The sequence below is a fragment of the Muscardinus avellanarius genome (genome assembly GCF_963383645.1).
Source record: "Muscardinus avellanarius genome assembly, chromosome: 14".
NCBI classification, from domain to species: domain Eukaryota; kingdom Metazoa; phylum Chordata; class Mammalia; order Rodentia; family Gliridae; genus Muscardinus; species Muscardinus avellanarius.
In genome coordinates, this window is record NC_137800.1 from 62008563 (window position 1) to 62021561 (window position 12999).

At 44.1% G+C, this 12999-nt stretch overlaps 1 protein-coding gene across 2 annotated transcripts in view; it reads left to right on the forward strand.

Annotated features, from left to right (window-relative positions):
- Window positions 1–11146, forward strand: part of HGSNAT (heparan-alpha-glucosaminide N-acetyltransferase) — a gene marked incomplete at both ends in the record, with an annotated part of 31132 nt that extends 19986 nt beyond the window's left edge. For both annotated transcript variants that reach the window (XM_080709827.1, XM_080709826.1), the window contains 8 exons: window positions 1878–1993; window positions 3872–3993; window positions 4374–4500; window positions 7241–7327; window positions 8626–8703; window positions 9379–9449; window positions 9543–9655; window positions 10965–11146. In XM_080709827.1, coding sequence (XP_080565953.1) covers window positions 1878–1993; window positions 3872–3993; window positions 4374–4500; window positions 7241–7327; window positions 8626–8703; window positions 9379–9449; window positions 9543–9655; window positions 10965–11146 — 896 coding nt within the window. The remainder of the gene's footprint in view (window positions 1–1877; window positions 1994–3871; window positions 3994–4373; window positions 4501–7240; window positions 7328–8625; window positions 8704–9378; window positions 9450–9542; window positions 9656–10964) is intronic.
- Between the last annotated feature and the right edge of the window lie 1853 nt (window positions 11147–12999).

The following is a 12999-nucleotide window of genomic DNA, read 5'->3' on the forward strand; positions in this document are numbered from 1 at the left end:
TGGTATTACAGTTGTGTGCCACTATTGCTGGCTATTATTATTGTTAATATTTTAGAATTTTAGACCTGGCAGGAGCCTCTGCAGTTACTCAAACTCTTCTGTCATGAGAGAAGGGTCTGAGCCAGGAGAGAGGGACAGGGCAGGCTGGTGGGTGAGCAGTGAGGGGCGGGCCAAGGCCAGGCCGCTCACCTTGGTCTCAGCTCTCCTCCCTTAGGATCCGCCTTCGTCACCCCGGGTACCACCCGGGTGGCTGGGAAGGACGGCACCCTTGTCATTACTTCCATGGTGTGCCGTGAGGGAGTAGCTGGGGAAAGGCTGTCGGCTCCACTCTGTACCAGCATCAAAATCAGGGAGGGCGGCTGGGCGTGGTGGCGCACACTTGTAATCCCAGCATTTGGGAGGCGGAGACAGGAGGTTCCGGGTTCGTGGACAGCCTCAGCTACTTAGTGAGGCCCTTTGCAACTCAGTGAGACCCTGTTTCAAAAAATAAAAAAACCAAAATATAGGACCCAGGGGTATAGCTTAGAGGTAGATGCCCCTGGGTTTCATCCCCAGTATTGAAAGAAAAAAAAAATCAGACAGGACAGGCCTGTGGTGCACACCTATAACCTTAGTACTTGGGGTTGGAGACAGGTGAAATACATGTTCAAAGGTAGCCTCAGTGACTTAGCAAGACACTGTTTCAAAAAAAATGAAAAAAAAAATGCTAGGGAGTTGTAGTTTAGAGGTAGAATGCCCCTGGGTTCAGTTCTCTATAAAACAAAAACAAAAAAGTACCTGAGAAGGCAGTACTCAGTGTCCTCAAGAAACTTATTCCATCATAAACAAGGACCCAAACATCTAGACATTAGCCAAATCAAGCTCCCTATGCAGTAAGTACTTTTATTTATTTATTTATTTATTTATTTATTTATTTATTTATTTATTTATTGGTGGTACTGGGGTTCCTGGAAGCCCTTCTACCTCTGGGCTACACTCCCAGACCTATTTTTACATTTTTATTTGGAAACAGGGTCTCCTAAGCCAGTGCGCGCAGCTGGCTTTGAACCTGCACGATCCTCCTGTCTCTGCCTCCCAAGCGCAGGGATTACAAGCGTGCGCCACCATGCCCGGCTAAGTAAGTACTTTTATTAAAGGTTTTTATTACATAGGCAAGAAGTGGAGGTAAGGGTCATTTCTGGTTGGTGTCACAAAGTGAATTTGATTCCCAGTACTTGAGTGGCTGAGAAAGGAGGATCTCAGGATTGAGGCCAACTTCCGCAAATTAGCAAGATCCTGTTTAAAACAAAGGCTGAGGTGTAGCTCAGAGGCACAGTGCCCCCGGGTCCAACCCCCCCCCCCTCCGGGTTCAACACCCCCCCCCCTCTCTCTCACACACACACACACACATAGAAAAAGTGAATTTGGTAGGTCTCCAAGAATTTGAGCCGTTGTTAAGGGCTGTATTCTTCCATGATCAAGTCATGGTACCTATAGGTTAGGGAGAGTCAGTAGCTGGTGTCATGCCTACAAACTCCTGGTGGACATGAGGGTTGAATCCATGTTTCCAGTGGGAAAAGGCCAGGAGTGAACTTCAGGGCTGAGCAAGGCCCTTTATCCCAGCCCCTGAGTAAAACACAGCTGTTCTCAGTCTCCCCGGCCAGCTTCCTGTTTGAGTTTGAGCCGAGTGCCCGTAGCCTTCTGTTGAGCAGGATTGGCCTGTTCTTGGAACCTGGGTATGGGCCTTGTCTCCTGACCAGGTATATGTCCATTTCTTAAAAGAATACTGACATTAATGCAATACAGGACTGTCTTTCCATTCGAAAAAAATATTGTTGTCTGGGGATGAGATGAGAATGTTGGCCAGGCCTTGCTAACCTCCCTTGTATTTTCTGCAGTGTCTTGGGATAAGTTGCGAATTCCTGGAGTTCTGCAGCGGCTAGGAGTGACTTACTTTGCAGTTGCTGTGTTGGAGCTCCTGTTTGCTAAGCCTGTACCTGAAAATTGTGTCTTGGTGAGAAGTCATGTATTTTACCTTACTTTGTTGTTTTTTTTTTTTTTTTTTTTTTTTTTTTGCGGATCTGTGGATGGAACCCAGGGGCATTTGACCTCTGAGCTACACCTCCTGCCCTATTTTTTATTCTTTATTTTGAAACAGGGTCTCACTAAGTTGCAGAGGGCCTCACTAATTAGCTGAGGCTGTCCAAGAACTGCGATCCACCAGTCTCAGCCTCCCAAATGCTGGAATTACAACCATGTGCCACCACGCCCGGCTTATTCCTGTTTTTATAATTTAAGATTTTTTTTTTTGCAGTACTGGGGATTGAACCCAGGGACATTCAGGCTCCCAGCCACCCCCCCCCAAACCTAATGTTTTTTTTGGGGGGTCTGGGGATGGAACCCAGGGGCATTTGACCTCTGAGCTACAGACCCTGCCCTATTTTTTATTCTTTATTTTGAAACCGAGTCTCACTGTGTTGCAGAGGGCCTCACTAAGTAGCTGAGGCTGTCTGAGAACTGCGATGTTCCAGTCACAGCCTCCCAAATGCTGGGATTACAAGCTTGTGCCACTATGCCCAGCTCCAATTTTTTTATTCTTTATTTTGAAACAGGGTCTCAGTAAGTTGCAGAGGGCCTCACTAGTCTAAGTATCTGAGGTTGGCTGAGAACCTGTGATCCTCCTGTTTCAGCCTCCTAAGCACCAGTATTATAAGTCTGCACCACCATACCTGGTTAGCATATTTTCTTTAGAATTTTATTGGTGTAGTATGATTACACATCTTAGTAGGATTTAAAGTAATACATTCATATATGCCTTGGTAAGGTTCCCTCCTCACTCCATCCTACTACCCCCTTCCCTCTCCCTATACATGCTAGTAAGGTTGTTAGAGATGCTAGCATATGGACATATCATCGATCTCTTTCCTTTCTCCTTTTCTCCTTCCCTTCCTCCCTTTCCCATCCTCTTTCACCATTCAATTGGTCTCTTTCTTTATTATCATGGAATCCCTTTTCTTTCCTGTTTTTTTCTCTAGCTTCCACATATGAGAGAAAACATAATGACCTTTGACTTTGTAAGACTGGATAATGTGAAAAAATGTTCATAATCATTAGCAATCAGGGAAATGCAAATTAAACTATACTGAAGCCGGCTGGGCGTGGTGGCGCATGCTTGTAATCCCCGTGCTTGGGAGGCGGAGAAAGGAGGATCACGCGGGTTCGAAGCCAGCTGTGCTGGCTTAAGAGACCCTGTTTCCATATAAATAGGTCTGGGAGTGTAGCCCGGAGGTAGAAGGGTTTCCAGGAACCTCAGTACCACCAAAAAACCCCCAAAAAACTATACTGAAGTCGGACGTGGTGACACACGCTTGTAATCCCAGCATTCCGGAGACTGAGACAGGAGGATCGTGGTTTGCAGACAGTCTCAGCTACTTAGTGAGGCCCTCTGCAACTCAGTGAGACCTGGTTTCAAAATAAAAATAAAAAATAGGGCAGGGGATGTAGCTCGGAGGTCGAATGCCCCTGGGTTCCATCCCCAGACCTGCAACAACAACAAAAAAACAAAAACAAAAACAAAAAAACTATACTGAGATTCCATCTAACCCCAATTAGAATGGCATTTATCCAGAATACAAAGTAATAAATGCTGGTGAGGATGTGGGAAAAGAGAAATGCATATATGGTGTTCATGGGATTGTAAATTAGATCAGCCATTATGGAAATCATATGGAGGCTCCTCAAAAGAGAACCACCCTCTAACCCAGTTATACCACTCTCCTCAGAATCTTTTCACAAGAAATACTGTGACAGCCAGGTTCGAGGCTAGCCTTAGCAGCTTAGTCCCATTCCATCTGCAGTTGGTTCATGGATTTTTCCCCTGCCCCTCACTCAGGAGAATGGCCGTCCTTCTGTCCGAGACATCACCGCCAGCTGGCCCCAGTGGCTCCTCATCCTGATGCTGGAAAGCCTGTGGCTGGGCCTGACGTTCTTCTTACCAGTTCCTGGGTGCCCGATGTAAGTGAACCCGTGCCAGGAAATCCTTTTTCACAAATCACTTTCTGCCAAGCGAGAGGTTCTGGGCTTACGGCTTCCAGACTTCTCAAGCAGGAGAAACTGTTTCATTCTTTCTTCTTGGAGGTGTACGTGCACTGGGAGAGGAGTCTGGTGTTGTCTTAGTTCGTTGTGAGTGGAGAGTGAGCTTCTGGCTGTTCAGGGTGGGAGGGGGAGAGGTGGGTCAGCCACGTCACGCTTGTACTGATGGGAGCGCAGGGAGCCACAGGGATGTTTTTGGTCTGTACATGTTTGAGGCTCTTCGAGCTGGGGCACGCTCAGCTGCCATATTCCCCTGTCCATTCTGCAGCTCCGCGGCGTAAACGTGCCTTTCTCTTTCCTAGTGGATATCTTGGCCCTGGTGGCATTGGAGACTTTGGGCTGTATCCAAATTGCACCGGAGGAGCTGCTGGCTACATTGATCGCCTGCTTCTGGGAGATGATCACCTTTACCAGCATCCTTCTTCCACGGTGTGTGAGACTAGCGGGTACCAGTACCTAGAAGCTTAGGGTCTCTGAAGTGAGGGAAAAGAGAAAGATCTGGCCAACTAGATATTATGTTCAATTAGGAAAACTAATTCTTATTCCAAAAGTTGGCTAGCTTCATGACGTTAGTGTCATTATGTGGCAGCCCGTGACCATTATTTTGGGTGATAAAGTAAAGATGCACTGTGGAAAACGAGTGGCATGTTAGTGTAGTGCTTCTGGGTCTCAGGTCGCATGTCCAGGCAGTGAACTCTGAGATTCACCTGCAGGAGGGGTAGCAGGGAGTCCTTGCTGGGTCAGTCCCTCTTGGCGAGTGAAAGAAGCAGTGCTGGGCAGAGGGGGAAACTGAGCTGCACTGTGGTCTCAGCAGAGTCCCAGCTAATCTCATGACAAGCCAGGTAGTGGCACTCCAGAGCTGCTCTGTATGGGGGTGAGGGATGGGGCCCTTCATGGTCCTTGTTGGGTGTGGACTGCCTCCAGGAAGGTCCCCCCAGGAGGGTAAACCTGCTCTTGTCCTCTTTTTCTTTTTTTTCTTTTTTAGGGTGCTAGGAATTGAACCCAGATCCTCTTACATGCTAGGCTGAGCTACATGCCCAGCCTGGAGCTTTCTTTAATTAAGCTCAGTATAGTGGCACATACCTATAAGCCAGCACTTGGGAGACTAAGACAGGAAGATTGCAGGTTTGAGGCCAGACTTAGCTAACTTATCAAGACTCTGTTTCAAAATAAAAAGTAACAGAAGCTGGGTGTGGTGGCTCACACTTGTAATCCCAGCATTTGGGAGGCCGAGACAGGAGGATTGTGGTTCACTGAAAGCCTCAGGTATTTAGTGAGGCCTTATGCAACTTAGTGAGATCCTATTTCAAAATAAAGTATAAAAAATAGGGGGTTAGGGGTATAGCTCAGAAGTAGAATATTCCTGGGTAAAAAGAGCTGGCTAGTGTAGTTTAGAGGTAGAATGGGTCCCCCAAAGGATGATCTAGAAAAAGAACTTGTCTGAGAGCTTTTGGCAGTTAACATTTCTATCTGTTGGGTAGTGAATGCTTTAAGTCCTGAAAGGGTTGGGGGCATCTGGGTCATAACTACAGAACCTACTATATTGTATATTTCTAAATTTCTGCATTTACTTTATCTTTGGGTGCTACAGATTGAAACCAGGGCCTCATGCATGCTAAACATGTGCCCTACCACTGACCTATACACAAACTCACTTTTTTTTTTTTGGCACTGGGAGTTGAACCCAAGGGCATTATACCTCTGAGTTACACCCCCAGTCCTGTTTTATTTTTTATTTTGAAACAGGGTCTCTAACTTGCTGAGGCTGATTTCAAACCTTGGACCCTATCTCAGCCTCCCAGGTACTGAGATTACAGGCTTGTGCCACCATGCCCAGCTCCAAATGCTTTTTTTTTTTTTTTTTTTTTTTAACGGAAGTGGGGATGGAGCCCCCAGGGACATTCTACCTCCAAGCTACACTCCCAGCCTTATTTTATTTATTCTTTATTTTATTCTTTCTTTCTTTCTTTATTTTTATTTTTATTTTTATTTATTTATTTTTTTTGGTGGGACTGGGGATGGAAACCAGGGGCCTTCTACCTCAGGCTACACTCCCAGACCTATTTTATATTTTATTTGGAAACAGGGTCTCTTAAGCCAGGTGAGGCTGGCTTCGAACCTGCGCGATCCTCCTGTCTCAGCCTCCCAAGTGCGGGGATTACAAGCGTGTGCCACCACACCCTGCTTACTATTCTTTAGTTTTAAACAGGGTCTCACTAAGTTGTGGATGGCCTCACTAAGTAGCTGAAGCTGGCCGAGAACCTGCAATCTTCCTTTCTCAGCCTCCCAAGTACTGGGATTACAAGTGTACACTATCATGCCCGGCTTCCAAATGCATTTTTTTTGTGTGTGCGGTACTGGAAATGGAAACCAGGGGCATTCTACCTCTGAGCTATACCCCCAATCCTATTTTTTTATTCTTTATTTTGAAACAGGTTCTCACTGAGTTGCAGAGGGCTTCACTAGGTAGCTGAGGCTATCTGCGAACCCTCTCAAATGCTATGATTACAAGCATGGGCCACCATGCTCAGCTTTTCCAAATGCATTTTTTAAATGTTATTTTTCTTAAAAGAAGATAGTAAGCTGTTAATGCCATAATAGGGTTGACTGAAAAATAATAATTCTGAGTATTAAAAAGATGTAATACAAAGCCGGGCGTGGTGGCACACGCTTGTAATCCCCGCGCTTGGGAGGCTGAGACAGGAGGATCGCATAGGTTCAAAGCCAGCTTCAGCTACATAGTGAGGCTCTCAGCAACTTAGTGAGACCCTGTTTCCAAATAAAGTATAAAATAGGTCTGGGAGTATAGCCCGGAGGTAGAAAAGCCCCTGGGTTCCACTCGCAGTAACACACACACACACACACACACACACACACGCGCGCGCGCTGTATTTGAATCTGGTTGGGCATGTGGTCCCACGCTGTCTGCCCAGCAGGTGAAGTTGAAGAGGCTCATTCAGTCTGTGGCTTATCCATTCTTTGTATTCGCCACACACCTTCATGACACAGGTATTTTGCCTATTATTCCCATAAGATAACAATAAATTTCTGCAGCAAAAGCAAACAAACAAAAAGAAAGCCCAGAAAAAAGAGTGTGTATCTGAGAGTTTTCGTGTTCGTTTTTTGCGGTTAGTGAGTGAGCACTGCTGTTTTGTTTTGTCTCGTCCAGGTCCTTTATCACACCACAGTGGCCTATGATCCAGAAGGAATCTTAGGCACCATCAACTCCATCATAATGGCATTTTTAGGAGTTCAGGTATTTGTTCATCTCATTAGGATACATTTTCCTGACAGTTTATGGTCATTGGTATATCACTAATTTGAAAACTGTTTCATTAAAATAAAGTAATTTGAAGCATAGCCTCTTCTGTGCCACAGGTTTAGTAAATACTGTGGGTTTGACAGGTTGTGTAAAAGTAGAAGTTGCTGGCCGGGCGTGGTGGGCACGCTTGTAATTCCAGCATTCGGGAGGCTGAGACCGGAGGATCGTGGTTAAGGGACAGCCTCAGCTACTTAGTGAGGCCCTCCGCAACTCAGTGAGACCCGGTTTCAAAATAAAGAATAAAAAGTAGGGCTTGGGGTGTGGCTCGGAGGTCGAATGCCCCTGGGTTCCATCCCTAGACCCGCCCCAAAAAAAAAAAAAAAAGTAGAAGTTGCTAAATTTTAGTATATTCTAATTAGGTGTCATTATAATATTCTAAAAAAAAATTACCATGTGGCTTATCGTTGCTCCACAGTGTTTGGGTGAAAGTTGTCCCTACTGGGGCGTGTAGAATGTTGGGAGCACTAGGCCGCCATGTCAGCCGTCACATTTCTTTTGTGTACTTGCATCTTAGTGTGTTTGGGATTCTGTAACAAAATGCTGAGACTGAGACATTTATGAAGAACAGAAATTTCTTTTTCACAATTCTGGGGCTGGGAGTCCAAGATTATTAGGTGCTGACAGGTTCACTGTCTGGTGAGGGTCCAGTCTCCACTTCTCGATGGCGTGTCCGAGATGGCAACTATTGCCAAGAGTGACACATCTTCCGGAGGGGAAAAGCGTCGAGTCTCCACATGGTGGGAAGTGGAAGAGCAAAGACCAGGAAGTTAGCCAGGCGTGGTGGTGCACGCCTGAAATCCCAGTACTTGGTAGGCTGAGGCAGGAGGATTGCCGTGGTGGTGCACGCCTGAAATCCCAGTACTTGGTAGGCTGAGGCAGGAGGATTGCCTCAGCAACTTTGTGAAGCCCTCAGTAGCTTAGCAAGACCCTGTTTCAAAATAAAAAATAAAAAGTGCTAGAGGAGCAGGACATGGTGGCCCACAGTTAAAAATCTAGTACTTGTCAGGCTAAGATAAGAGAATCACAGGTTCAAGGCCAGCCTCAGCATCTTAGCAAGACTCTGTAACAAAATAAAAAATAAGATAGGGCTGGGGGTGTATCTAGGAGGTAGAATGCCCCTGGTTTCAATTCCTAGTAACAAAAAGAAAAAAAAAGATGGTGGATGAATGTGAAATACAAATACATCATAGGCCATTCACCTAGTCATATATATATATATTTGTTTTTTATAGGCAGGAAAAATACTGTTGTATTATAAGGATCAGACCAAACACATCCTCATCAGATTCACTGCTTGGAGTTTTATCCTAGTAAGTAACTGATGCTCCTCACTAAGATTGCTCTTCTCCACATACATGCAGATTTACAAAGCTTAGCCACAGTGGTATATAGCATCTGTTACCATGTTGTGACAGGGACATGCTTCACTGGAATAACAAAGGAATAAACTTGATTTTTATAATTTTTATTTTTGGTGCTGGGATGGAACCCAGAGCCTTATGCATTCTAAGTACACACTGTACTGCTGAGCCCACGCTGAGGAGCACATCCTTACTCCAGATTCATTTTCTTAGAATGTTGTGCTTTTAAATAAGACAGTGTAAATACTTGGATGAGGAATGGCTGAAGGAATGTATGCAGCATGGGTTCTGCATGGGGAGCCATATCAGAAAGACTGGGCAAATAATCTTTTTGTATATAAAACATTAGCTTCTAGATTTATATGTAAAAAATAACTCTAAATTTGGCTGACTATTCATTTTATCTCAAACCTTGCATTCGTGTTTCCTCTTAAGGTTCACAGTAATTTATCAGTTAGTTTACTTTCTTTAACTCAGGAATACTAAAAAGATACTTTTGGGATATGTTAGAGTTATACATCTTAAAATGTTTTCAGTTAAAAGAGTAAAATATAAGGCAGTTCAGTAACTAATTTTTGGTGTTGGAACACAATTTTACTTTAACATCTTTCCCTTCCCCTTTAGGGGCTTATTTCTGTTGCTTTGACGAAAGTTTCTGAAAATGAAGGCTTTATTCCAATAAACAAAAATCTCTGGTATGTATAGAAAAACAGTCACTTTGGTATTGATGGTGTCTGCGGACGGTGGTGTGTCCCCGGGAGCACTGAGACGCCTCCCCCTCCTCGCAGGTCCGTATCTTATGTCACCACGCTGAGCTCCTTTGCCTTCTTCATCCTGCTGGCCCTGTACCCAGCTGTTGATGTGAGGGGACTGTGGACCGGGACCCCATTCTTTTATCCAGGTAAGTTACCCCAAACAGTTGGTAATGGTGACTGAGAGGACTGGCCCAGACACCTGCCGGGCTTCCCCAGCGCTGGGGCCTTGAGTCTCTGCCCTGACAGTGAGCTTTCAAGAAACAGTCTCTGAGCAGCCCACCCATGTTTACCATATGATGGTTCTGGAGCCTCACATGTCGGTTCATAAGTCCCACTTACACGGTACCTAATACCAGGTAGTTTCTGCTAAAAACAGTCGAAGGCGTGTTAATCCGTTTTCAATACTTAAGAAATAGGACTCTGCTTTCTTTTTTAATACAAATATACTGCCTTAACGATCTATGCATTACAAGCTGGGCTTGGTGGTACATGCCTATAATCCCAGTACTTGGGAGGCTGAGACAGGAGGATCTAAAGTTCAAGTCCATCTTCAAGAACTTAGCAAGAACCTGTTTCAAAATAAGAAAAAATATATATGGGCTGTGAGTGTGGCTCAGTGGTAAGGTGCTCCTGGACTCAATCCCCAGTGCCAGGAAAAAAAAAAAAAGGATCCTGCATTGTAAGAAATATCAAGAGATAGATGAAATTATTTAGATGCAATTCTAAAGGACTGAGAGATAAACCAGGTGATGGCAATTTTAGCTCTTTGATTCTAGTAATAGTTACATTTTTTAGGACCTTAAGTTTTGAGTCTGAAAATAATAATTTCAAGAAAGTTGTAACTTTTTTTATATTTAACATTCAAGAATTCATTGTTGGAGTCAGATGTGGTAGCATACACTTGTAATCACAACTACTTGGAAGGCTGAGACGGGAGGATTCAGGTCTAAGACCAGTGCCTGGTAATTTAGTGAGACCCTCAGCGACTTAGACCCTTAGCAACATATTGAGATCCTGTTTCAAAATTAAAAATAAAAGGGGCTGGGGGTGTAGCTCAGTGGTAGAATGCCCCTGGGTTCAATCCCCAGTACCACACACAGAATTCTTCATAATAATTGTAATGTACTGTTTACACTTAAATATTTAAGATTGCATCGCTTATTGTTGGTAGTAGCCAATAACACAAGTGTATGCTATGCTTTTTTTTTTGGTAGCAGTACTTTTATTGTTTGAAATAGGATCTCACAAAGTTGCTCATAGCTTTGCTAATTTGCCAAGGCTGGCTTTGAGCCTGTGATCCTCTTATCTCAGCCTCCCAAGTACTGGGATTACAAGTGTGCACCCACCATACCTGGCTACTTTTTTAATGTTTTTTCTCTGAACTCATTTCAGGAATGAAATAGATGACCCAGTATCACTTAGAAAGAGCATTGTGTTCTGTTTCCCCCCCTTAAGGAATGAATTCTATTCTGGTGTATGTCGGCCACGAGGTGTTTGAGAACTACTTCCCCTTTCAGTGGAAGCTGCGGGATAACCAGTCCCACAAAGAACATCTAACTCAGAACATAGTCGCTACTGCTCTCTGGGTGCTCATTGCCTGCGTTCTCTATAAAAAGAAGATCTTTTGGAAAATATGATAGTGCCCACTGAAATATGTTGCTGGAAGACTAGTGGGCCTATGGGAATACTCAAACAACCTTTATTAAAGAGAGTCCTCACTTACAAAATCAATAGACTGCGTTTCCAGCTTATTGGAAAAGAAGCTGATGTTTGCCATCTGGCTTGCTGTGACATGGCTATCAGAACTCTGCCTGTATATTTGTGAGTTACATCTTGTTTTTTAATATTTTTGTGGAATTGGAGATTGAACCCAGGGGCATTCTACCTCTGAGATATACCCCAAGCCCTCTTTTTATTCTTTATTTTGAAACAGGGTCTCATGAAGTTGCAGAGGGCCTCACTAAGTGAGGAACCTTCAATCCTCCTGTCTCAGCCTCCCAAGTCCTGGGATTACAAGCTTGCATCACACCCAGTTTGTACATTACATCTTTGGAATGCTACAATTTTTTTCCCTCCCCTACTTAGTAGATACATTTGTAACCTCTTTCTAAGGAAATCCTATTTAACTTCCCAAAAGGGCATTTTGTTTCTGTAATGGATAAAACAGTCTAAGGCTGAGGGCTGGGGATATGGCTCAGTGGTAGAACGCTTGCTTTAGTATGCACAAAGCCCTGGGCTCTATCCCAGCACCACAAAACAAACAAAAACAGCAATCTAAAATTGTATTCTTACTAATCTTGTTTTCCTGAAAACTTCCTTTCCATATCTATATACAAGCCAACAAAAAGCACCATGATTTCCGTTGTGGCATTTTATAAAGCTTACTGAATGAGATGTGTCATAATATTGTCTGTTTTTTAAATCAAGTACAATTTAATGTTTTAAGAAAACCAAAGTAATTTTCTTTTCAGATTTGCAAGGCTTTCATGGGTCAAAAATTATCAGAAGACATTTCTCCTTTTTTCCACTTTAACAAAAAAGTTAAAATGTAGATGTATTATTCCCAAGCACTTTTGCTTATAGTTAACTACCTACACACCCACCTTTGTGGTTACCTACTTCCTTTCTACCCATCTGTCTTCCTGTCTGTCTTTGTGGCTAGGTCCTCGGGGGTGTAGTGATTGGAGAAAGGCAGGCTGACTGTGCTTGCTGTGGTGTAGCTGTGCCGCCCTGCTGGGTAGTCCCTTGGCCTGGCGGGACTTGGTTTCTTCATCTGAAATAGGAGAGATGGAGATGACCCTTCTCAGGTCACTTCCAACTCCATGTGAGGAGGTGGGTTCATCGATAGCTTTTCTGAAATCTTCACAAAAACCTTTATTGCAGAAACTTTGAAGACGTAAGAATAAAAACTTTTAAAAACTCCAACTGGCCAGGCATGATTGTGCACACTCATAATCCCAGTACTTGGGAGGCTGAGACAGGAGGATCTGGGTTCACGGCCAGCCTCAGCTACTTAGGCCTTCCTCAGTTTAGTTAGACCCTGTTTCAAAATAAAGAATTAAAAAATGGGCTGGGGGTATAGCTCAGAAGTAGAATGCCACTGGGTTTAATCTATAGCACCACACACACACACACAAAAATAAATAAAAATAAAAAATAAAAAACTGCACTGGAGTAGATCTTTGCAAAATGACCTTCCACCCTTTCCAGCTCATCATGATAAAAACTGAAGGAATCAGCCAGGCGTGGTGGCGCACGCTTGTAATCCCCGTGCTTGGGAGGCGGAAATAGGAGTATTGTGCTGGTTGGAAGCCAGCTGTGCTGGCTTAAGAGACCCTGTTTCCAAATAAAAAGTATAAAAATAGGTCTGGGAGGGTAGCCCAGAGGTAGAAGGGCTTCCAGGAACCCCATTCCACCAAAACAAACAAACAAACAAACAAACAAACAAAACCAAAAAACTGAAGGAACCGTGTCTTAGGAATGAGGTGGG